The 27,297-nt window shown below is 38.2% G+C and overlaps 1 protein-coding gene across 1 annotated transcript in view; it reads right to left on the reverse strand.

Annotated features, from left to right (window-relative positions):
- Nucleotides 1-27,297, reverse strand: part of SLC44A3 (solute carrier family 44 member 3) — a 38,324-nt gene continuing 11,027 nt past the window's right edge. The window contains exons 10-16 of the mRNA XM_018081761.1: nt 20,782-20,947; nt 15,329-15,485; nt 12,937-13,014; nt 3,995-4,132; nt 3,294-3,530; nt 1,366-1,464; nt 1-249 (exon numbers count right to left, since the gene is read on the reverse strand). Of these exons, the coding sequence (XP_017937250.1) occupies nt 244-249; nt 1,366-1,464; nt 3,294-3,530; nt 3,995-4,132; nt 12,937-13,014; nt 15,329-15,485; nt 20,782-20,947 (881 nt within the window). The 3' untranslated portion in view covers nt 1-243. The remainder of the gene's footprint in view (nt 250-1,365; nt 1,465-3,293; nt 3,531-3,994; nt 4,133-12,936; nt 13,015-15,328; nt 15,486-20,781; nt 20,948-27,297) is intronic.

Below are 27,297 nucleotides of genomic sequence, written 5' to 3' on the forward strand. Positions count from 1 at the left end.
AAGGAGTTTGTTTATTAACAACTTTCAGACCATCATAGCAAGTGTAGTAATAAAAATCAGATGTGATGACACACAAAATACTTTATTTGTACAAACAAACTGTGTCATTTTACCAGTGCAGAAAGTACAACAGAGATTTAGAGAACTAATACTTTGTCCTGGGGTATTGGTAACCTTAACTTTTCTTCTATGACTGTTTCTGCTATTGCTGCTCTGCTTTCATAATTCTGATGTGCTTCACATTCAAGTCTACAAAGAGAGAAAAAAGGAGTAAATAATGTGTAGCACTAGTTCTGTTTCTGCATTTAAATGTCATAAGAGTAAACTGGGAAAACAATTAAGGTTCTTTTGTGTCTCAAATCCACAATCTTCTTGCAGGGAATAACACCCACTCACTCTCTGTTTGCTGTGCTTGGCAAAAATTACTGAAGAATGCAATAACAGACCCAAATTAAGCACAACTATCCCCCACTGTAGCAATAAACAGGAGCAGGGCTCTGCCTATAGCAGAATGCCCACAGAATTTTGTGAGAGTTGGCTTGAGCCTGGCACCTCTGGACAGCAGATCAAGAAAAATCACTGACATCTGTTACACTCATGTAAGTAGCTGTGACAGCAGAGAACACTCATAGTAGTGCCCAGCATGTGTAGGTGTCAGAGGAGCTGCTGCTGCAGAATCTTTCTCTGGCAGCCCTAGCTTGGCCCCCTTGATGCCTGGGGAAAATCAGTCCTGATTCTGAACTTGCTGGGACAGCCTCTCAGGTTGGGCAATCTGCAATATTTTTTCAGATGTCAGTTAGTGAGTGTTTACTCTCACGGCTTTCCCAAGCCTGGGTGTGGGGAAACACTCCCTTCTGGCACCTCAGCTTTGTTACCCCAGCATAAAACAGAGTAATAATAAATAAATATATATACTGATAAAGAAAGAAAGAAAGAAAGAAAAAGGGTGGGGATGGAGAGCGAAGTCCTCTAGGCTTGATATTACAGCTCTGGAACTTCAGCAGTTCTGGCATGACATTAAGCAGCCTACCACTCTTCCGACTTTGCTACAGCAGGCCTGAAAGGCTATCTGAATAGCATTCATCTCCCACCCCCTTGCCACTGTCCAGACTTTCTCTTCCTCTGCTGGGCACAATGGGGAATGGGAAGAAGGATGAGAAGAAATATTTGATCCATCCATTTTGCACCAGCAGCAGGTTTCCTGAGGAGGGAAAGAAATACAAGAAAAAACAGGATACTGGGTACAGCAAGTTGGTTGCTGTGAGACATCAGGAGATACATGACAACCTACATCCATTCTTCTTGAGACATAAAGGCAAACACACTAGCTGGCAGATAAACACATATCCCACGCTCCTCTCTCACCATAGGTTGGAGCTCTGTTCCATCTTCATTATCGTGGAAAGGTCTTGTGCTTCTGTGTTTTTGCCCTTCTGTTAACTTGTTACTCTGACTCACAAAGGTCTACGAGCAAAAACCAGGGTGAGATCATTTGGGAAAGCAAACCATTAGGTAAATAAAAATACCTGGTAAAGGAAGATAATTAGCCTGGGGCTAAGAAACTGTAGCTGGTTCCTGGCTGGATGGCGCTGAGTGATACCAGGAGGGACTCTGCAGATGCAGCAAAAGTGATGAATGCAACTGAGAAGAATGAACCAAAAATCTCTGTTACATCTCCTACTGCAGGAATGAGGACTCTGGCTGTATGAAATCCCTCGCCTGGCTCTCCGCCCACTGCTGCATATTGTCCTGAGAGCCACAGAGCCTCCCTTCCACCCCCAGCATGTTTGTAATCTGACTGTAACACAGACAAATGTGTTGGGAAACTCCAAATTCTTGGCTATGTGAGCAGACTTACTCTTGATCATATAATGAGGAGGAGTTTGGATGTGCTGCCCCCAGTTTTTCCATAAGAGGGTACACAGTCTGTCCTCTTTGGAAGACTCCTTAGCCCTGTGGGAAATCCTCTCTTCACCCACGGCCCTAGGGCATGGCTCATTACAAGGAATTAAGATCAGAGTTAAAGAAAAACTACCACAAAGTGTGGAAGTGGAGAAAGGAAAGCCTCTGTTTTTTTCATGAAGGAGAATTGGCTTAAGAAGTATTTTAGCATTTGGCAAAACAGAGAGGGAAGAACAGAGGTCAAGGCTTCAGAGTTTTCCATTCAGTTATATTCCTATCCAGGACATGTGCGTAAGTACTGTTCTGAACCAAAGCCAAAGAATATATATCTGCTTTCTTCTGTACAAAGGGTTAAGCCTATCTTTAGGTGCCTTTTTGTTGGTTTTGGGTTTGGGATTTTTTTGTTCTCAACAAAATTCTATGAACATTACAGAGACTCTAACAGCAGCATTAAAAAAGTAAAATTAAAAAAAACCCAAACCAGTTATTCAGATACTGTCCTGAAGAAATCCATCCAGAACATTCGTGTCATGTGAGCTACTTTGGCTGCTGAGTTTGTTTTTCATGAATCACTAAGGTTTTCTTTGTTGCATGGTTTATGGAAGAAAAGACAGAACTGGCAAAAATAGCATGAAAGGAAAAAAAAATCTGCATCTTCAGATATTCTCTTAATAAGAAAGGGATGGCACATATACATTCAAATGCTTCAGATACAGCTCTCCATTGCTATTAGCTACATACTGATGGTAATACAACACACTGATGGTAATACAACATGGTAATTACAAGGGTAAAGACACAGAACAATCAGTCCAGAGATAGCAGAATTTAATCAAGAGACAGAAGACAGTGTTTTGGCAAAAGAATCTGTAAAGGTATGAAGCAGAGCAACTCAGGTTTGCATGAAGTTTCTTCAGAATTACAGCATCCATAGGATGTGAAATGGATCCCCGACCTGCTGCTCACAACAAGAAGCACCTAGTTGTTTACTTTTTTCATCATACAGTGAGTCACAATAAATATAAACATTAAACTTAGGCCACCCCATGGATCAGTTTCTGCAGCTAGTGCATCTATTTCTTTATATTTTTTAATTACCGACAATGTATTGAAGATATATCTAATAAGGCCCAAATAATCACTCACTACTTACAGAGTATGATCTAAAAAAAGGCAGCAGATCATAGCTAAGCACACAGGAGTCAAGGAACCCATTTACTTCAGTTTATAAATTAACGTACGACTTGTAACCCTGAATCCATCCTGTTCCAAGGTGTTGGAAAGGAAATAGTATAGACTGTGGGTTCAAATCACTAGGTCTTGGGGAATGAAAAAGTATTTAAAAGCTTAGAATGGCTCAAATATCTTTTGCTGTTATCAGTGAGGTTTACCAGCAGCTCCTGATCCACGAAGTATGGCTTCTCTGCAGTTCCATCATTTGTTTCCATATCAATGGCAAAGCAAAGAAACATGGCATTTGCTGTCACTTCAAACACAGACAGAAAGCTGTGGGACATCAGGTAGGCAAAAAATCCAACCAGCAACAGAGGAACTACCCAAGCTTGCAACTCCCGGTGGTAGTTAAATGCCATCAATCCTCCAAAAACAGTAAAGCATACAACAAACACCTGTAAAGGGTAGTGAGAGAGAAGGGCAGCCTCATTAATCATGTAGAAATCTTCCTTAAAAAAAGCCAAATACCCCCCAAAACCCCTGAGGCAAATAGATTACAGCCAATATTTTAGCAGCACTTCTCAGCTGGGAGATAGCTAAGCAGTTTCCAGCATCACATAGTTGTCACACTTTTCAATTCCATGTGTAAATTCCATAGGGCAGAGTCAATCTTTTGCTATGTATCTACCAAAGACTTGTTGCAACGAAAACTGCAAGAGTGGTTCCAAGGACACTACTGTAATACGACTAAATAACTCTGCAAGGACTATGAAAAGGTTTAAATTCCTCAAACATTCTTCTCTCCTGAACTTTGTTTACTTTAACAAAGATAAACCTTATTTACTTTAGGTATATGAAAAGATAATCAAAACTGATTTTTCACTTCGTTCTTACCAAACAGTACTTTTCTTACTCTTACCTTTCCTAGAAATAGGAGAAAATCTCCAAAACAGCTAATGGATGCAAGTTTAGCAGAATTCCTTGCCAAAATACAGTCAGCATCCTTTGCTGATGTACAAAAATTAGTCCCATTTATGGCCGTAGTTGTGTATGCATGCTGAAATAAGATAATAATGCAGTGAGAGAGGAAAGACTTGTAATCTAGATTTTACTTCAGCAAAAGCCTTAAACTCTATTTGGAAATAGTGACTTTATGAATATAAAGAGTTATGTTGCATAATACATCGATTTTATTTAAATTTACTATAACAATTATGCTTCTAACTTCCAAGAGTTTTTCTACATAATTTCCACTATTAGCAAATGCTACAATAGTGACTAAATAAATTTCTGAACCCACCTTTATCAATTTTATTTTAAAATGCTGAAGTTCTCTACCCTAATTTTCTGAATGAATATGACACAACTACCACAAAACACCTGGAGTCACACTACCCAAACTTATTTGTTATCTATCTTCAAGACTGTTGGCAAACTATGTAAGTGAAATAATGAAGTTATGTATTTATCAAGTCATTAAAAGCTGATGATTAAAAAGCTTTTATACATAGTGCTTTCAAACTATTTATATGCTAGTGAAATTCAAGCTTATGGTTATAGCCATAAAATAAACCTTTTAATGAAAGATGAAACCAACTGTGGAAATTACTGGAAAAGAACAGCTGAAGGACCCTGGACTAGACCAGCGCCTGTTAGGTCACAAGCCCCACCCCACTCTGAACTGCAACAGACAGCAGGGGCACTCCCAGTTTTTCAATGTATGGAAAATTTTACATTTCCCTTTGTGGAAACTTGCCTGGACAGGTGGGGAGGATAGAATATTTACCTTCATGGACTTGATTATTTTCACATTTGTGCATAAATTGACATATATGTCCCATTTATGGAACTCCTCAACGAGGTTTGAAAAATTAAACTATGTCCAAAGTATCAGCTAAGAAAAGCAGAACTAACAATACTTGAAACATATGCTGGGTTTTACCAGTAATTCTTATGAGTAGTTTCCCTTTACTCAAAATATTAGAAGGCAGATTATGCCACAAAACCTTTAGTCACATCTGGTATGGTCAGTAAGAACCACAGCATGCAGGGGATTACTGTTCTGAAGCAATTGATACACCTCAACATGTGCTTGGTGCTTACATTACTTTCTGCTTCACCTGGAAGTGAAAAAAAACCAGCCCATAACTCGTTTGCTGAAAGTGAATTATACTGGCCTACTGAAAACACTTCCTGTTCAAAACCTGCTTTTTCTTACTTAAAATTCAAAATATAAAATAACTTCAGATATCTGAAGGCAAAGAAAATTTATTTCTGTAGAGTCCAGTTTTACCCCAGCGCAATTTCTGTAACATACTGTAGTGTAGCAAAGCTATATTGACATTATCTTAAACTATTACAGAGAAAGGAAGATACTAAATGCAAAGATTCTTTGTCTCTTTACTGTGGATATTATTTATTTTATATGAAAAAGACAATTTTTCTCTAATAGTAAGCAAAAAAGCAGTGACATTCTGAAAATATTGTACTTACATGGTAGCAAATACATCAATAGATGGAAAAATATAAATAAAGGCCATGGATTTATTGTCTGCTCTAAGCAAAATCAGAGACTCCAATGAACTCTATAGAAACACACAGAATATCTGCATAAAAATCTGTTTAAACAAGCAAGTTTGCTTAATTCCTAAATAGGAATTAAATGCTTTCTGTGCTAAGTTTCATTCATCCTGATGCTATTCCTTTCCCAGCAGAGTGCTGTCACACCATAACATCCCAGGATGTGGCAGCAGGAAGAGACCAGCCAGTGCCAGCCTCGCTGGCCCAGGACATGGGCAAAGGGGAGGTGGCCTCACCTCAAGTTCCCTCTGTCTTCCATCTGTGACTGTCACTGAATATTTCAGACACGGGTACACTTATCTTTATAACATCCTGTGAGTTAAGTCTGTTTCATCATTCCCATTAAACAGACAGGGAACTGAGACATGAAGTTGAAAAGTGTTTTCTAAGTTTGTTTCTGTCCCTTAAGAGCTAAATTCACAGAGCAGGTCCTCATTTGGTGAGGTCAGTATAAATTTTGCCAATAAATTAAACAGAGATTTTGTATTCATTTATGAATTATTAAAAATGTGTTTTAAAAATCAAAAAGTTGAAAGTGCACATGCTCTTGTGCAAACATTGTTTCTAAACTTAAAATAAATACCCGTTTGTTTGCACTCTTGAAGTAGGCACTTTGGTATTCAAAGAATGTGCAATGAAAAGAATTTCTGATATTTATTAACTAGAACAGTTATCTTGGAAAGACTGAAAATAATGCTGGAGACTCTATACTACCTGCACAAGGATTTGTCGTGTTACAAACCAGTTGATAAAAACTGGCATTTACAACAGTTACAACTTAAACAAATCATGTAAGCATTAACAAATCATAATATTCAAGACACAAAGGCAGCCAGGTAATAATCCAACATTATAAGAGAGAGACAAAACTTAATGAACTGCTGAAGGCTACAAAACTAGTCAGACATAGGCAAAGCAAGAATATTACTAGCACAAGTTGAAAATTTAGCCAAGTCATCTCCACCTTTTTGCAAAGAAAACCCCAAAAACATTTCTGAGAAAAAAAAAATATTTGGAAGGTTTCTTGTTCAGCCTAGAATCCTTTTCCATACACTTTCCTCACAATTCCCAAGTTTGTCATACAGACCCCATACTCTGGTCCCATCCAGCCACACAGAAATCTACACGTTCTAACAAAACATGACTAACACTTCAGCAAATGTATGTTTCCATGAAATTCAGTGTGGCACAGAAAGGAGCTCAAACGATTTCTCATCCTTACTCACCAGAGAACACCTAATACATACGAACTATTATCAATATTAGCAAATAATTTTGGACTTTGGAATAAAAAGCTTAGATATCCCATTAATTTTGCAGTTGCAGGGTATGGACAACAATCTAATGCCTTTCAAATTAAAGACAGTTGAGAAGGCTAAGATGGTAGACCATGGTCAGTTAAGAACCTGCTAAAATTTAGAAACATGTTATTTGTGTTTTTCTACAGAATGCATTCTTTTTCCATGCACCAAAGCTTTAGTGGACTTGAAAATGTTTGAGAGAAGATCAGCAGGAATGATCCAAAAGGTATGGAATGTCTTCTGTCTGGGGAACATCAGGCTCCCCTGGAAAAGAGATAACTGAAGGAGGATGCAGTAAGAGGGCTACAAACTCATGAGAAAAGCAGAGAAGGTAGGTAGGGTTAGATGGATCACTGCTGCTTCCAGACAAAACTCAGGCAGGGGGAGAAACATATGAAGTAGCAGAAGCCAAATTTGAAAACAGATGGTATTTCTTCTCACTATAAATCTGTAAACTGTGAACTGCTGGACAAAGGATGCTTTAGCTGCTAAAAGTTCGCATGAGCTCAAGGGAGACTGGGAAGTTCAGGGAAAAGGAATCAGCTGAGAGATATTAAACACACAGAAAACACTCAGCTCAAGAAGTCCCTAGGCTGAAAACAGATTCAGAAAGAGCACAGGGGCAGGGCAATGTCCTCTTGTTCTATCTTGGCATTCACTCATAGCCACTGCTGGAGATGGGATACTGAGCTAGAAGGAGACCAAGTCTGATCCTTATATACATATTATAGCTATTATGTTTTTATCTTTCCTTTATGAATTGATATTTTACAATTGTAGTCCCTGATATGGTGACAAGCAAGCAATAAGAGCATCAATATCATATGATTGATCAGAAGGCATGGGAGATTGTGGGTCAGGAGCAGTCTTTATCCTTGCACCAGCAAGTTGGTCCTGTACCTCTCTGAAGAAAACAAGCTTCTTCTGGCTCTTCTGGGGCCTGGGAACTAGATACTGATTTCTCAGTGTCAGGATTAATAAATAAGGAATGTGAATGTTTATATATTTCCAAATACCACAGTATGCAAAAAAACCCTATTTAAAGATTATATCCTTCTGTGCCTCATAACGCAGAATGTCAAAGGTCTTGGAAAAACTGACCGTCTAGTTTCATGAGAAAGGCACTGTGGCTCAGATCCAGGTCGTAAGTTCCCCAATTGTTGAGAATAATTGCTACTTTGTGTAACAGCTGAATTCAGTCCTCCATTCTAGGGCTTGCTTTCATAAAATGAGCTTGGGGAAGAGAGAATTGCCATAGCAACAGAACCTTCTTAAAAAAGAAGCAGGAGACATGCTGGTCTCACATCCCAGTTCAGCTTTTTCTGCTCTGCTGGTATTTTCAGCCTGATCTTATCTTGTTGCTGCCATCTCTCCTGGGGGCTGCCCTGGTTAGCTACACCCACTGCAGCACAGTGCAGCTCAGGCTGGACCTTTTTAAGTGTCTTAGCTTCCAAGTGTCACCGCTGCCAGTGGAGGCCCCTCAGAAAACAAAATCCAATGGTAGCAAGAGGCAATGACATTTCTGTGGCTGGCTGCTGTGCAACAGTTAATGACCCAGTGAGAAAGACGGATCATGAGTTGGAAATGATAGGGGTTGGAAAGAGAGCAACGCAGGCCTGTGTGGCCCCACCGAAGAGATGAGGACATAAGACTGGAAGGGACTTCCAGCCACTCCAGTCCCTGGCTATTTCAGATTAGCACATTATACAAATCTTCTCTTAAGTGGAAAGCTCCCTCTTTAAACCACTTAGGACTTCTCTCTCTCCCAGCCCTTACATTTGGAGCTATCCCAGACAGTTGTCCCTCTGTCCTTATCAACCTTCTTCCAAATTCCAGACAACATTCACTCATGAACAATTTACATCTAGTCATTTTTCTGCTGATATTGCCTGGCTCTTATCCCTCCCTACTTTCCCATAGATGCCAATGGGCTTGCTCTTACCCTTCATTTGTCGCAGGATATTCCAGTCCCTCCTGTGAAATAAGCCTGATCTCCTAACCAGCAACTTGTACAACAGCATTTATCCCTCTCCTTCCAGTGCAAGTATTTCATCTCACACTTTGCAGGACTGACTGTGCTTTCTGCAGCCTTATTAACTAAAGGCTATTGCCCTGTGGCTGACAAATACAGGGAGAATATTCTCCTCCTCCATTTCCAACCAATAAGCACACAACTAATACAGAAATGGTTATATTTGATTCTTCAGCTAATTTTCATCTGTAAGAAACCCTTCAATAACCTCCTCAATTTTTTCAAGCAGTCCAAAAAGCACAGCTCTCATTTATTTCCATTCCACATTATATTTGCAGAAGAGAGAGGTATCAAAATAAGAATTAGTCAGCATTGTTCAACTCTATCCCCTACATGGTTCATCCTACAGAGCAAGTAAAGACCTAAAGAATTTTATTTCCTGTTATCACATGCATAAAGCCTCTACAAGGAAAATAAACATATTTAAAATACAATTCCACTAAAGATTAACAAGTTATTCAACTGTATTTTCAAGAGGATTGAAAATTCAGCTCAATATCTAGAAACAATTTTGCCAGTAACATTAAAATGCAGTATTGTTTTTGGGAGGAAAAAGAAGTACTTGATGGGGTGAGGCACAATGTGTTTGGCATGCAGAGGAGAACTGTGCTTACATTAGCATGCATGAGTTTTGGTCTTATCTAGGTGAATTCTCCACAAGACATTTAACTGCAACCTCCTGATAGGCTGCCATCCAAAGTTTAAGAGAAAACCAACTGCCATGGATATACAACCATTAGACAGACTTGCTCCTGGTTTATTACACTAGACAGTTGCTAGCTCTCAGTCTGAGGGAAGGGTCTCAGGAGTAGCAAATGCAGGCTACACACTGCCGAATTCAGACACGGCTGCCACAGGGGCAGGAAGGCTACACTGCAAGTAACTGCACTGATGGAAACAGAGAAACCACACACTGCTCAGCAGCTCCTTCAGAAACCCAGGCACTGCACTTTGGAGCGGCCCCTTTGCCAACTGGCTGCAGATGAACACAAAGCAGACACAGAAATGCAAAACTATCCTGAAATAGTTGCACTGCTTAAAAAAATAAAAATCCCTGCAACAGGGCTGTAAAGGGAAAGTGTGTGAGTGCTTTGATGTATCAAAAGTTAAGACTGCCACTACAACTTCAGAAAGCAGGAGAGACACAGACCTTGTAGTTCCGAAACCACATTTAAAAAATGGTATATTCTTTTTACAGCAGAGAAATTTCAATAGCCTAGATTTTACTTGAGATGACTGGATATGTTTATCTGGAACATACTGAAGCCATCAGAGCCAGAAGATGAAAAATCTATGGTAATTCTGACAAGGGTTGGCAAACAGAACTGTCAAGTAAGGATAATGACTTTATATTCAGAAAGCACTTTTCAGCCACAGAACCCAGAGTGCTTTACAATTGTTACTAATGGATTATACACACACATGAATCACTTTGCCCATGACTGAAATGGAACAGCTTAAGGAGTGAACTGTTTAACAGCACATAGCAACACTACACCACAGTTTAGCACAGGATCCAGTTGCAAATTCAAGAGAAATTTAGGAAGGCAGAATGTAATTATCCATATTGCAATCTGCACAGGACACTGGGCTTACATTACCCCTCCTCCAACAACCACCACTGGAAATACGGCAATTGTCAGCATCCAGTTCAGCACTGTCATAATGGGAAGATGACAGGGTAACTTTTTGGCCTGTTTCAGTTAACTGCCAAGAGAGCTGAACAGAAACTTAGCTGAGCCTGCGCAGAATGAGTCACTTCAGGGACGTATGCGACTATCAAAGTCAGTGTTAAATCCCACCTGCAAGATGGCATTGCAGCCTGAGAAGTACTCTCTGATAATCTAACAGAGCACTTGGTTCATTCTGCATGGGAAGAAAGAAGCTTGCACTCTATCACCAGAGTTACCTCCTCCAGCACCTGTTTCTCATCTGCAAGTTTCTCAGAGGGAAAACAAGAGACTCTGTTTAATCCTGATGAAACTTGTGAATGAAGGAGCAGAAAAAATTTAAATCACCTAAGCAGTGTAGCAACAGGTTGAAAAGAAAGTAGTGCAGAAGTAGTGGGATTTTTTTTTTTTTAGAGTTTCAGTTAATTACATGCTTATTACTATAGTGAAAGTAATACTAGAATAAAAGGCAAAAATATAGTAAGGAATGTTAATGTACACAATGATCTTTGGACCAACTTTTATAACAGCTGTTCCACATTTCAGTGATTTCAGCTCATACAAAAATCAAAATTTGAACTTAGAAATGTAGGTACAAGCAATTTCTTAACTCCTCCAAGTCTTACTCTCAAGTCCATGTTCAACATCTATGGGAAAATTAAAGGTTATTTCCAGAAGCTTTCACCAATCTCAGTAAGAGCTTTTAAGAGTTTACTACTTCTGTTAATCAAGCAATATGTCAAAGCTGCTTAAAACTGGAGATTTTTTTTCCTTTTTTTTTCCTCTTTTACATTTGGCCACAGATTTTACAAACCTAAAGATTAATATTTTCAATCTTAGTAAAAATATATTTTTTAATAAATAGGCTTGGACATATTCATTAAGGGGGCTGAAAAAACTAATTAGATACATGAATTACTCTATGAAATAATTTAAGACCAATGTTAGCCCTTCATACAGATAAGATTTCTATTAAAACCTATTCTTCTTCTCCAACCATTGCCAAAAAGGTATTCAAACAATTATCTAACAGCAAACATTGTATTTTGATCATTAGGTTAAAAACCACAACTCACATGAAAATAGAAATTTGCCTACAATAGATTAGGAAACAGGAAATCTTTTAAGGGAACAAGAGCTACAATACAGCCTTCTGAAACAAAAGGAAGAACATTACAGTATTAATTGTTTTAACAAACACATAGCATACAACAGCTGGAGAAAGTAAATACAAGATGCTGGATATCTCTTTGAAAGGCAGGGAGCCAGGTCAAGGGGAAAGGGTAACTACAAATGGAAAGCCTGGAATCAAAATGAACTCTGATATTCCTCACCAAGTCAGTGACCATAAGACCTACCTAGAAAACGTAAGTCTGGAAAATTCATCAAAGATTTCACTGCACAAGTATTTAATCTAGGCTGAACTAAATTAAAAACTTTCTCTTCATAGCTGTCCAAGATCAAACTTATGCACGTACTTAAGAGGAGAAGTCAGACCCTTTATGAGAATTGTCTTGTTTACTTCACTACGGCCTTCAGCAATGAGAACAAAGAACTCAGCAGTCAGAGATTTAGGAATGGGTATGAACATCTGACTCCCTTTCACATTAAGAATATCACAGTCACCAGAGATAAAAAAGGGGAATGACAAAGAGAAAAACCTATTATTTATAGTTATGTATATAAAGCTGGAACACATTTGGAGAAAAGGAAAAAATATGTGTCTAGTATCAGAAAAATTGCTGTATGTCAGAAATCATCCTTTTCCAATAAAAACACTTTTTAGACAAGACTTCTAAGGTCATGGATCATATTCCCAGATATACTGATAATGGCAATCAGTCAGGAGTTCAAGTTTATTAAAGACTTAGAGGTGGAAAACACTGTATCTATTTCAAAGACACATCTCCAGGTGTTTTTCTTAATTCTTTGTTGCTTCTTTCCACCTGGACCCTCTGTGTTTCAGTGGTCTGTCTGGTACATCTCAACAAAATGTTGTCTTCTTACCTACAGAAATAGCAAGTGGCCCTCTGAAAGGGCTGTCTCAAGCTGTATTAAAAAGTTCTCTAAAATCTTGCACCTTGCATGTTTGTCAATTCCCCATTTCTTTGCAACAAGTTCCATCTGCACTTGAAGGCTTTTTTGTTTCTTTAGTTTAGGTGCCTAGCTTGAAACTTTGGCCTGCACGCACTGGCTGTAGCCTTTTAGCCGTGTCATGGGGCTGGCACCCACACACAGCATCCAGACTAGGCTGAGTGACAGAGATGACAGATCATACCTGGTTAAAGGGTCTTAAGCAACTTTCATGGCAGCAAAACCAGCAGAAACAGCACTTGAACAGGCACTTTGTGTTCTTCTGCAATAAAATGAAATGATTGGTTACTGGACACATAATTAGGCTCAAACAAAAACGCCATTTTAGAAAAAACTTGCTTTACAGGTGTCTGACCCTTCTAATAAAGTGTTCACTTAGGCAGCAGATATTTCCATTAGGATTATAAGAATTGTTTTTAATTCAGACCCTTCGGTATTAATGACTGATGAGCTGTACGCATTTTTTTCTTCCTGTGGATGGAAGATTCTTCTCTGGGAAAAGAAAATAAGTGCTGCAAGCAGCTTTGTGAGCTAACAGCTGCTTGGAGAACAAAACAGGCAGGCAAGTCAGTAACCCTTACAGCACTTTGCAGAGATCAGGGAGTTCACTGACATATTTTGAACTTTTTTGTTTATCAAAAAACCCTCGCAGTTCTGAAATGACTGGTACCCTAATGAACAAAAAAAAAGCATGGGTAGAAGGCCTTATATGCACATATATGTGTTTTGACTCAGAGCATACATACATTTTTCAGGACAGGAAGAAAAAGCTTGTAGAACAGACTATTCTTAAACCATTGATCTATATTAATTTCATACTAGAAACAGAGCAATAAAGCTCACTGTTTTTTTCACGTTCCTGTACCCCCATCACATCATGAGCTCAGAACTGTTCATCACAATGCTGCAAGACAAGAAAAAGACATCTTGGTAGCCATGGTAGCCTTACAAATTTAACTGGCTGTTTTTCTTAACAAAAGGAAATTCAGTTCAGGGATATTTGAGTCTTTAACTTTCTTTTTCAAGGGATCAGAATGTTTTTGTCTTAATTTGGAAAGCAGAGATCTTCCAGTCACTACGGGAAAACTCAGATCCCAACAACTCCCGTTGTTTGTGCAGAAACCACGAACCTCCCAACTTTTCCCAAAAAGGTTCATGAAAATATTCCAGGAATAAATCCTTTAAAATGGTGACTGTACATGAAAACTCCTGACAGACTTTACTCTTGCCATGTATTGCTGGACAAATGGTTGTACTAAAACTGTATTATCTCAGTAAGTACAGTTTGTTAAAAGCCTAGAGCAAGGGACTCCAACTACAATCTCCTCTCTGACTGCTTCAAGACTACTGTGGAGAAACTATCTGTAAATTTACCTGCAGACCCCTGACTTTTCCTCTGTTCACAGAGAACAGCAGCATTTTTTGCAAGGGTGGTGAAGCCTGGGTGAGTTCTACAAGAATGTAGCATCACTTCTCCAGCCTTCAGTTCCACTGCTCTGGCCCTCTATGGAAAGGGCCTAAATGAAAGGGACCACAGTCTGTCCTTTCCCCCATGAGAAGGAATAAGGTTACTCTTGGGGGGAATCCTTCTGTGGACTGAGGACAAGAGCTGGCCACAGCACTTTCTAGCCTCTTCAGCAGCAGTTACAGCTATGGGTCATATAACATCCTCAGCTGAATGCTTGGGAACTGGACCAAAAGGAGCCTGTAGCACATTGCTGCAGACACAAATCATCTTTCTTTGCTAATTAAATCTACAGTTATTCAGATTACAAAACCACGCACCCAATAAGTCCACTTATTCTGCTTTCTCTAAGAGCAGAATTCTAAGTCATCCCACCTATCATCTTTATACAAAGTTCTTAGTTTACACAACTCACCAAGTTTTAGAACCAAAATTTTCATAAGACATAAACCCAGACACTTGCACATCCACATCTTTCTATCTTATTAAAAGGAGCATGAGAGACCTCTCATCCTTGCCAAAGTGCCAGAATGAAGTACAGTGATATGTTTCCAGCAGAAGATAACAGATGTGACAATGCATGAAAGGTAAAAAGAAGGAAAAACACATTCAAAACGGCCCAGCTATATGTTTTATATATCTTAAAAGATGTGTTTTGGATACTACACAAATCTCAGGAATAGTTCTTATTTCATATATTATAAACTCATATTACAAAGTAGATGAAATATTTTCTATAACAGATCTTATATCCAACAATATTCTTACATTTGCTTTTTAAAAATTTATGATGCAAAATATTTTTAATAGAGCATTCTGCCAATTTTTTCCTTTATTCTTCATAAAAACCTTACATGTAAAGACTAAGTAAAGGGTGGTTTAAATGTTGGTATTTTATGCTTTTAAAAATATCTGAGTTGAGAGAAAAAAGGAAGCACTGATATCTGAGATGAGAGGAAAAAAAGCTTTCTTAATGAAGAAAACAGGATAAAATATAAAATCCATGTAATATCATCCAGTTTTAAGCAAGAAATATATTCTTCACTTTTTCTCCCCCGTGATCTCACCTGTTAATTACTATTTTAATAGTGTTTCAGAAGTATATACCTACCTTTTGTTTTAGGACATTATAAAGGAACAAAAGAACAATCCTTGGTATTCTCAGTACTGTGATTAGAAATGAGCCCTTGACAGCAGTTCCTAGATGGTAGCAAAAGAGAACTGATATGGAAGACAGGACTGGGTGAGGTGGTGGGCTATTTTTATTTCTAGAAAGAAAAGCAAACAATTTAGAAATGGTTTAGAAACTTATTTAAGAAGATAAGCATTGTGTCTTTTCAGTATGTCAAAATTTTAAGGATTAAGCTGTTATCTCCTTTCCTACTTGAGCTACTCCAGTTTTTCTATTGACTTCATCTCAGTGTTCAACTTAGTAAAAAAAAAAAAAACAAACCAAAGTTTAAAAGTTCCATTGGATTAGTTTAGTTCTTAAGCAATGACTGTTTCCTGTAATAGAAAAATATCTAGAAAAAAAAAACCTACAACGGAAAATACAGAAGTGAATAATATCTGAGAGTACTCCTTGAACACCTCTCTCCAGTTTCTGTCACTTCTCTTATTTGCTGCAATCTTTCATTTGACTGTTGTTTCTGTAAGATTTTTGTCTGAGGGAATGAATCCACCATTTCTTGCTTAGAGGTAAAATTAAAACTAGAAAAAAATTACAAATTCTCAAATATAAAATTGAGAGCTGCTATCTACTTTTATAGTTGCAAGTTGGTCAAATTTTGTTTTACATTTTGTCCAAATGATGATATTTTTTTTTTGTTTGTTCTCACTCAACAGGATTTCTTTTAAAAGGGAATACACAAACACACAAAGGAATATTCTACTATGTGGTTAGAATTATAATTTAGACTAAAAATTTGTACTATTAGTGCAAAATAACCTGCATTATTTTGGAGAAATAATGTCTCTGCCAAAATCAAAAAGCAAAGACAAAAAAAATGGCCTGAATACAAGTTTTATTTTCTTGGTTCCTTTATAAAGCTCTGACTTTAATGACTTTAATGTCAGTCATTTACAGACAGTAGTATAACACAGCTCTCAAGAATTTACATAAAACCTAGGAAATCAACTTAAAGACACTCCCTTACTCCTTTAAAAACTGTTTCATAGGATTAAAAATATTCAATATTCATCTGATCAATATTCATCTATAAAGCAACTCAAGCAATTGGCCCAACACTGAAAAATTTACTTAGGCAACAGAACCAGCAGCAGTTTGGCTAAAGATCAGACCTCATATCACAAATAAGAAGCCCTGTGTTCAGAAGTGATTCCTTCAAAATCTTTGTTTTCTTGAAAAAATAAATGGTTTTCACAGGAAACTAACAAATTAAAAGACACTAATAAAATGCTAAAAAGCTCTAAAATGATACTTTTATTAAATCCTCACTTCAGTAAGGATTTATATTATACACACTATATCAAGATAGGTATTATAGTTCTGCAAGAATCCTGAAGGTATCACTGCAGTTCATTCAAAACTTCAAATACTTTGCAGCTGAGAAGTTGTATTTAAATATGTGAATATACCACATTATTTTAAATAGGAAATTCCAGAAAAGCAGTTGCTGTATTTATTATTTTTGATCTTACAACTAGGGGAACAGCTTAGGGGATAGTGGAATTTTATACTGAATAAGGCAGTTTGGTTGGGTTTTTTTTAAGTCATCAGGTTTCTCTGTTAGGAACACATATATTGCAATATGGATGAGTTATTCTATTCATATTGAACCACTGTTTCTTTCTCCCCCATACACCACTTTACATATGATACTCAGTTTGATCTTGGAATACAAATTATTAAGTTTCTGCAAGTTAAAGCTTAACAACTGATAAGAAACACAGAAAGGAGAAAGTTTACTCATTTTAATACTGTACTTGCTACTTAAGAGAAAAATGAAGAAGGGTTTTGTTATTTTTAGCAGGACTGAATAATGAGCAGCAATGTCAAAATGTGAAACTTAATTTTGATAAATTTTTACACATTTTCTCACCCAAGCTTTTCCACACCTTCTTTTCCTAGCAAAGGAATTATCACAAGAATAGGATCTGTTAAGATTTCTTGCTTTACTTCCAAACAGATTAAAAAGGAACAGATTTTCCTTATAATTCTGGCTCAGAGTAGGAAACACAGGAAACTGGCTAAATACAACTGGTGATGCTTCTGACTCTAAACAAGCTCAATATTAGTTCAATCATCCACCTACTCCTGTTACCCCTAAGGCTGAAGTTTCACCCACCTTTGTACATGTCTGCAATCCTGAAGTGACTTTGGCACAAGCATAGTCAGCCATATGCATGAATTTTGTAGGCAGTTCATATTATACAGTGAATTCTGTGCACATGAAATCCACTGCATGCACACAAGTTATCAGGGAAAACTATTATAAGACTGAGTAGGGCCACAGCTTTCTTTTCCTCTTTGGTATTTCTATTTTATATTACCAAGAGATTGTTTGATTTACATGGAACACTACTATTCCAGTATCCTCTGGACCTGTATTCAGTACCAGGTCATCTTTTAATAATTTTCTTTCTTCAGTACTGCCAATTCTCTTATTTTCTTGTGAGCTCTGTGGCACTCAATTTTTTTTTAATGCTAAGTTCCTTGAATCAGATGATCACACATGCATCTTGGCTTTCATTTTAAAAACATTGGTTTTGTGAGAAGAAAAAATGTGTCAAGATTACATTTGCTTATAGACTTCCTTAATTTCAAACCTGTGCACTGACATACTGGAGTTACTAAATAAGCTCAAACATGGACAGGACAGTGATGCCTGTGACACGGATCAAGTTACCATATCGCCTTCCTTTAATACCAGAAAAGGGAAAAAACCTTCTCCTTGAAAGGTAATTACACACAAAACACCTAAGCACACCAAGATGAAAATAAACCTTCATGTAAAACACCAGTAGTAACAAAGAAGGTTTTTTAAAATACTGAGCCCTTTCCACAAGCTGTAAAAAGTAATCATTAAGAAAAGAATTCTATTCATTTTAATAGATTAATAAAATCTTTCATGTATTCATGTTTCATCTAACATAAAAGAAGGCAAAATCTATTTTCATTCATGGTAGTACAGGTCAAACGCATGTAACCTGCAAAGGTAATCCCAACTAGAGCAACCCTCAGCCCTTCCCATTTGCAGTGGCACTGTGGCTGTTGGCCATGCAGCACATTGCTGTGTGTGCTCTGGAAGGAGATTTCCGCAGGGAAAGGCCACGCCATTTCCTCAGAGCACTTACAAGCAAAGAAGAAAGCCTCTCTGTAAGATACCATAAACAAACTCTTATGACATGCCTTTATGATGCTGCCCCAGGGAATACATTAAAAACACACAGCAGACAAGCTCAGAATTGCTGGAACAGTTCGAGATAACCCTTGCCCTTGATGGTGTGAGTGCTCCTGCAGCTAACCATCCCCTCCCCATTCCTGTGCTGCTCTGCGTCTCTGCAGATCCATACTGGCAGCCTGAAGGCCAGGAAAAGGGATTACCACCACAGAAAAATTGCATTTTCTTCCAAACACAACTCTATCAACACAGTACATGTCACCTGGCAAGCAAGAGGAGAGCTCAGTGGTAGAGGTACAAAATGATTTCAATACAATTGGAGCAGGAACCTTCTGTACTCGACAGCCAGTTCCTGCAGCAGTAAAAAATAGCTGGAAAGCGGAAGTCCCTGACAGAGCAGTAAATGTCATCACAGCAGTTTCTACAGGTGCTTCCCTGCTCTGTGTGAACAAGATATGGACAGTGCCTTTGCCTTGGGGATTTATATGGGATTTATATGGGGATTTATGTACCAAAATGCACTGTAGCCCAGGAACTCAGCAGAACTACTTGACTTTCCTGTCCTTTCTCAAGCCAGTTTAAATGAATCTTTAGTGCCCCAGCATTCAGCTGCTAAAGCTGAGGTTCCTCCACGTGCTTACAAGAAAAGAGCAGCCCACTATCCACAGCAGCTCAGCCATGCAAGTTCCTTGCATTTAGAGCTCCAATAGGAAAAAAGGAGATGACATCAGAAATGCAAGTCCCTCCCTTTTCAGGTGCTATCATGCCATGTAAAACAGTAGGATGAGACCATGTCACTCTACGAATCTCAACTTTTTAAAAAGCAACACTGTAGGTTTTGCTCTTTTACCTAAGCACCAGTTCAGTGGCATAGCTGTTGGCTGTGTAGAGAATCCAGTCAGGGACAGGCTCCCAAAATGGTGTTAGACATTGTCCTGCCTTGGCTTTTTGGATGGGATGGTAAAACATTGCTTAAAACAGTGCTGGACACTGGCTTTTACCAGTCTTCCAGCCCTGTTACTTTGGCTGGAACAGCATGGCTGTTGGCTGCTGCAGGAAAACTTTATGGAGCCACTCCTGCAGACAGAGCCTGCACTGGTGTCTCTGCTGTGCTGAGAGGAACACACCATTTGGAGGCAGCAGGCCTCTTGATCAGGCACTGAAACATCCAGGGATACATCCTGACCATCAGCAGAAAGCTGCTTCCTAAGTTTTGGAGAAGCCTAAAGCCTCCCTTCCCAACTGCCCAGCCAGATGGTCCTGGGCAGCTGCCGCCAGTGCTCCAGGGTCCCCAAGTCCTCTCCCGCCAGGCTCCCCATCTCACTCTCACATTACCTTCCTCCAACGTTAATTTTTTAACAAATTGAGGTTATTGACATATTCCTCTAATACAAAATAAAAATGCCTTAAATGCCAGAGTTTTTCACAATCAGAAAATCTCATCACTGGGCACAGAAGTACAGAGCAATGAGGATGTGAGAGCTCATAAAATACTTATGAGGGAAAATGTTATCAGGCTATTGCTCTCTTCATTGTCAAACAATTCAACCACGTATTGTGAGATTTAAATCTTCCCCTGCAACGAGTGCATGAAACCAACTCAATTTCGTTTTACTTTTACTCATTTCCTCCACATTTACATTCCAGGGCAGTATAAAATTAAAGGAAGCTAGTTTACACATCTTTGAATACTTAACAGTGGTGTTAAAGCATTTACAGTTAACTGAAAATAACTGCACAGAATGAAAAAAAGAGTAATAGACCAGGCAGTTATGCAGTAAGAATAAAGGAAAACCCAGAGCAGGGATGAACACTTACAAAAAGGTCAATGCCTATGAATACATGAAATTACCAATTACCATGGCTTCTCATTTGGAGCTAATGCAGTCTCCTGGAAGAGGGTCAAATGCAGCCTATGCCTTCCGAATGGTAATTCTACTGGAGTCAACTCGGCTCTAATGGCTTATAGGAAGGCTCAGTTTGGCCCAATATCTCCAGAGGTAGGGGTGAGTCACATTATTATCATGCATATTGTAAAATCTAACTCAAGATCTTGCAACAAGCAACATTATTTTATGGTAAATTGGATTTCAGATATTGACATAAATTGTGATCTATTTGAGACTGTTTTTCCTTGAAAAAGATTGAAAGTAAATGCTGGAAAATCCCCAAAACTATCCAGGGGTAATTCTGTACTCACCTGTTGAAATAACAAGTAACCACGGCCCCAGCAATCACCATTTGCTGACAGGCAAGAATGAATTCACTAGTCCAGATAAGGCCAACGAAATGATACCATGCCATGTAGCAAATTCCAGACAGAGCTCTGTATTCTACTTGTCCTCCTGAAGTAGATTGTGCAGTACCTGAAGTTGGGATCATACCATTGTATTATTATAACATACCAGACAAGGGGAGGGAAGTACATGTAAGTGCTTCTGTATCCTTTCTCTTAACTTCCCTTCAATAAAAGTAAAAAAAAAAAATAGATCAGATGATATTACAGAGTTAGAGAGATAACGTTTTTTAATTCAAACTGAATTTTGTAAAAACTCTTACAAAAAGCAAAAGATTGCATTTAAATTGGGATTAAGACAGCTGCCATTAAAGTCAAGAGGACAGCTACAAATTAGTGAAGATTTTTGAGAAGAGATTCCTCAAGATTTGAGGAATCAAAGAGTTCGGAAGTAAATGAAATCTTAATTTTCTTCATTTAAATTTGAAATAAATTCATGTTTATGAAATGCTTTAGGTTTTCTTCCGTAAGAAGCAAAAGAGATAGACTGCAGAAAAGTGTTAACAATGCATGACGTACTGTTGCAACAAAATAAAACAAATATTTTAATTGCTATTACTAGTTAGAACCATGGCCACTAGTTTTCTCTTCTCTATGCTTTGAAATCTTTGTGCAAAATACAGGCACATAGAGATGGCTGCTCTGAGAGGGGGGAAAAAATGGTAGTATATGCTCCTGTATCCAGGAACATTGACAAATTCACTTATTCAAGCTAAAAAATGTTGCTTCCACTTCTGTTACTAACTAAGAATTTATTCCATATTCAGTAGATGGCTTTTCATGAAAGGAAGGGCCAACTCAGATTACTCAGCAATCAGACCTTTCTCTGTGCAATCCTATTTATGGCATTTGACTCTGTAGGCTAGTCAGGGGATAATGGCATTAGGACATTTGGTTCTTGTCAAAGTTTTCTATACCTATAACATGATTTTTTAAAATTTATTTAGCAAGCCTTAAGTTTATTAACCTGAAAGAGAAACATGTTCGCCAAATAAAACAATCTCTGGAGGTGAATAGTTTCTTATTCAAACTCCACGAAAGAAATAACAAAGTGAGACATAGAATTGGCTATTACTGCTAGAACAACAATATAACTTAAGCTTTAATACTTCGTGTATTCATTTGGTAGACTTGGCAGTGTTATGTTTACAGCTGGACTCAATGATCTTATAAGGTCTTTTCCAACATAAATGATTCCATGATTCTCTGTTCTCTCACAGGACAACACACCACCTTCAAGTTCAAAACTACACGTACAAAGCTATCCATGAAATAGTTCACTTCTGGCCTATTTTTCTATAGCCACAGACTACTTACTTGGGAATTACTAAAAGTAGAAACAATAAAGACTTGTTTCAGCAACACTATCAGGTATAGATGAGCTTTGTAAGTTTTCAGAACCAAAGTCTATTTGTCTGTAAATAATTAAAAATATTAATCTACTCCATAGTAACACTGCAACATTACTTTAAAGTGCTTTGAAAGGATCAAAAAAAAAGTTACATGGGTGCATAAATACAGACATATGTTCTAGATATTTTCTTTTCAAGAGGTTAACAATTTTAGCTGAACAGGTAAGCTCTTTACAGTGCTGTATGGTTGGTCATTCGCAGAAATAGTGTTGCTTCCATTATATTCAAATGTATTTTAAGCCTGTGAAGTGCAAGATACTTGATGGTTTGAAAAAGCTACTACTCGGATCTCTTCTCACAATCTCTTCACCATTCCTCCCCATCCTGTGCCTCCCTGGTTTTAAGCTTGTAAAATCTTTTTTTTTTTTTTAAGGAGAATTTTTGAGGATACAATTATTTACTGAAGTAATTAAAATAAGTTAGGCGCTATATAATTCTGAATTCGAGGGATTTTTAATTTCCCTTACTTCTTCCAGAGGCTCTAGACTGCCTTTTCCAGCAGCACACACAAGTAGCCAAACACGCTCACTACCCACAGCCTCTAGCCCTTACTGAGGAACTTAAGCAAATCATAGGTCAGTGAGATACTAAGTGTCCTATCACTCCATTTTAATGCAAAGACACTATGCCATTTGGTAGCAGAATTAAGCATATTTTTCCACCACACAATCCACCTGAACCTTTCTTTTCCAAACCAGGCCTTTTCAGTCTTCATTTCAGTGGTTTTGTCATGAAGATTGACAAATGTTCATATGGTAAACTAGTTCTGTTTGCTTTTTACCAGCCTATTGAAATAACCACCTGCAATAACAACAGAAATAGCTTTGTCTCTTCTGGCCAACCTTATACATGTGTATGTGCACAGTGCTGTGCTCCACTCCACAGAAATCAGGCACAGCCACCTGTGAGTTCACGTTTGATCACTTTGCTGTCTACGTATAGTAAACTGCTTTTGTTACTTCACAGAAATCTGCTTATCAACGTAAACTGATGGATTCCCTGTCTTCTGGGCCTACCAGACATGCATAATTTTGTCAACAAAACTATATGCAATGCTATTTTTGTATGTCAGTAGCTCAGATAAACTTTAAAGCTATCCTAGATACCCTGTCGAGAAAATGATATGCCATTTTCCTCAGTACTGCACTGTGATCTATCTGTTCACACAAACTAAACTTTTTCAACAAAGCCTTGAAGTATGGTTTAATCTGTCAACAGAATATTTTTCTCCAGCTACATAATCACAAATCTTTCTGGTGTGCTATACACTCTTAGTGATAACACTAACAAGTCAGTAAATAACTGAAGTCCCTACAGCTGAATCACTAAATCTGGAAACCTCTGATCAGTACAAGTGTTGGTCTGCTGCAAATACTTCAAAAGAAATGATGTTAACAAAGCAAACAGGCACAAGTGTTTGCAGCAGAACTCAGGAGAGTTTCTGCTCTGACTCCACAGGCCGGTGCTGTGCTGCTATGGCAGCCAGCAGAGCAACGTCAGGATACAACAGTGGGCACATGCAGTTCCATCAGCTACATTTTGATACCTCCAGACTTATTACAGATGTTGTTACTCAGCAACTGCTGCTGCTGCTGCAAGGTTTTGCTGATGCCTGCAGCAGCAGGCTGTTGTAAGAGACAAAAATTCCTGGGAAGTCTAGTCTAGCGATTTCCTTATCAGAAACAAAGAGCCACTGACAAAACAGTAGTGAGAGCCTGTTTATCAGTTCCTGTTAACATGAAAATATGATGCGCCTCTCCCACTGCTAAGTGAGGAAAGGTTCTGGCATCACACACTGAATCTTCATGCTTCCTGCAACACAATTTGTTGTATTATTTTGTTTAGCGCTTTTCCATGTAGAGGTATTTACAGCTAAGCTAGCTGGCTGTAATTGCAATGTCAAGGCTCCTGCAGGAAATACATTTTTATTGTTGGTTTTGCTACTGCACAGCTTTATGTGGCAGTTTTACTGCTCACTTGCCTGTAGAATGCACCCTCATTACACAAAAATCTCACACCACTTTCTCATCCGATATTACACACACACTATGCCATGTGGACCTCACAGCTCCTGCATACTGCAAAATCAAAAGATGTGCTCTCCTGTGCCACATGGCCACTTTAAGTTCTGCAGTGAAATACCCACAAATTAACAAACAATAAAACTCAATAACCCTAAGACATATGAGCTTTTCCAAAGCACAGCTGAATTCCATTCCTAGCCAGCTAATGGTTCTAACTGGTGCCACTGCTTGTGGTCTCATGAAGTCTTGGCATTTCTCCTAGTTTTCTAGGCCTGGAATCCACTCAGTCTCTGCTGCTCTTACAGATTCTGAATTACCACGGTACTTAAGCAGGTGCCTATCTTAAAATACATAAGTAGTCCCGCTGATTTTAATAGGATTATCCATGTGTTTCAAATGAGTCATGTGCATAAGTACCTTTCAATTGCAGGCTGTAGTTTTCTATGTCTCCCAAGAAGTTAGTTTTTTTCTCACAGTAACACTAACTTTTGGAGGGGGTGTAAATAAGGTAGCTGTGTGGTCCCATAATGATCAGGTGCACCACAGCTGAAACAAGCATCAAGTGCTCCAGAATGGTTAAGACGCAGAGGCACTATAAATATAATATAGCTAGTGAAGATTCAAGGAAAATAATAAGAACAGGTGCAGCACAGCAGCAAGCCAATTTCATTTACCCATCACTCTGTATTACACAGAAGACTAGTGTTTTTGTAAACATTTCATTTTTTCAGCTTTCTTTGTATATTTGCATTTAAACTACAGTCTAGATAGCCCCAGAAAATATGTAGGTCAGAAGAAAAACTCAAAGTGTCAAAACCAAGAAAATCACCACCTGTATTTTACAAACTGAATCCCGGATAGGCAACTATTTGTCAATGAAAAAAACAAATTGCTCTATAAGAGAAAGCATATCTTTGAAGACCTTCGGAGAAGTACTCTCAACTGGTGCAAAAAGTCCCCAAAACTCAAAAGAAAAAGAAATGTCTCTTATTTACAGGACAATTGTGGAAAACAAATAATGCAGAGCTGTTCTGCCAATGCATTAAGCATACAGTACTGTATGTATTTATTGTTACGGGATATGTAAGTACTAGTCATCCTAGAACAGCAGAACAATCCCCAACAAGCTATTTTACGGTGAGCAGCTATAACAGCCAGCATTTCAGAGGACTCATATTTGGTTTGAAAACTTGAAATACAATCTAAAGGAATATTCTTAATATCAAATCTAATTTACTTTGCATTTGTCCAAGTTTTGAATTACAATACAAATCTGAGGCAAGAGAGTAAGGGACTGGAAATCCAAACAGCTATCTTGCTGACATCGACCTTCTGTCACCTGCATAAATCTTCTCAATCTGAGGGTTGGATCAAACACTCCATCACTCCCTGCCCGAGTTATTGAAACGCTCAAATGGCCTTTGTTTGCCGGGAGGAGTTTCTCACCCCTGTGACCAGAGCCGCTGTGAACAGCCGCGCAGGGGGAGGAACACCCTTCCCGCACTGCTCGAGCGGCACCCGGCGGGCACGGGCGCTCCTGCAGGTCATTCCATGGCAGGGAACGCCTCCGCCCCCGGACCTGGCCGAGGGCTCAGAGTGCACTTGGGTAACAACAGCCACCACTCGGCATAGACAGCTTAACAAAAGGAATAACTATCAGTAGAAAAAGTGGAATAAATAAAATCGAGTTTTAACCAGAAAAATAATCGAACACACGGAGTGGCATTTTTCTATCTGCATTCAACACTTAGGTTGTAACTTAGAATTGATTTGGATTATTTATCAAATGCACATTCTTTTCTAGCTATTAACATGCTGTTAACAGAAAAATCTTATACTAGAAATATCCTGCCAAAATATCTCAGTCAAAACATGTTTTACTAGATTGATAATAAAAGCAATATGTTGACAATTAAGTGCCTGAAAATGACCTTCCCTTCTTATTCTAAATCTGCAAGAAGTCAATTCTTTAAAAACTGAAACTTTACTATCACTCTACTGTGCAGCAAGCTTAATCTGCCTTCTCTATTATACTGTTTGTACAGTTTTTTGTTTTCACTAGAAACATCAGCATTCCTATTAAGCTAGGGAGAAGTCAAAAAAATACCTTTGAGTCAAGAGTTGTGTGCTGCACTATGAATGTAACAGTTGAATGACCTACAGTTATGTAGGTCATAAACTGTTTGAATCCTACTCTCCAAGCAGGCAGAGGGGAAAAAAAATAAAAAAATGAATGAAAATGACTAGCAGGAAACAGAGAATATAACCAATGAAGGAAAATGGCACAACATGGAAAAAGCATAAAAAGCCTCTCAAAGGCAATTTTCATTGGGTTTTATTTCCCTGTGAATACATGCAGAATTTGCTTTTGGATATAATGTGCAAGTCGCTATTTTCCTGAAAAGTCTGTAAAAGCATCTAGGAAATACCCAACTGGTTCCCCATCTTGCTCTTATCATCAATCTATTTCTGTCACGTGAGCTAAAATATTTCTACTCTTCTAATGATTTCTATATTTCCAAAAGCTTTTGAAGACAACAGACTCAGCTGTTATTTTCTAAATTTAGATATAATAAGGGCAAGCTTTACATCCTTGTGTGTGCATATTAAGAGTAAGCCAGGTTGACTTAGCATCAAGGATGTAATATTTCCTCTAATGGTTCATGTTAATGATATATTTAGAAAATCTGTGTGTTATAATTAATTTTATTTACCTGTTGCTAAATTTACTATAGTTAATGGCTTTCTTAAATTGTACCTGATCCAAGCAGGTGCATGAATGAACAGTTGGTTGATACCTCAGGAGATGCTCCTTTCTGCAAAGGACTAGTCAGAAGCAGTGATAAGGTATCACACAAGGCCAGTTTCAAAATTACTGCTGCCTGGCTGATCTGTGCATAAATGGTATGAGGATTTTGCAGAAAAGCTAACAACCACACAGAGCTATGTCCAGCACACAATGCTGCTTCTGTAATGGGAAGATC

This window comes from Manacus vitellinus, unplaced genomic scaffold (assembly GCF_001715985.3).
Source record: "Manacus vitellinus isolate BGI_N305 unplaced genomic scaffold, ASM171598v3 scaffold_56_pilon, whole genome shotgun sequence".
NCBI lineage: Eukaryota > Metazoa > Chordata > Aves > Passeriformes > Pipridae > Manacus > Manacus vitellinus.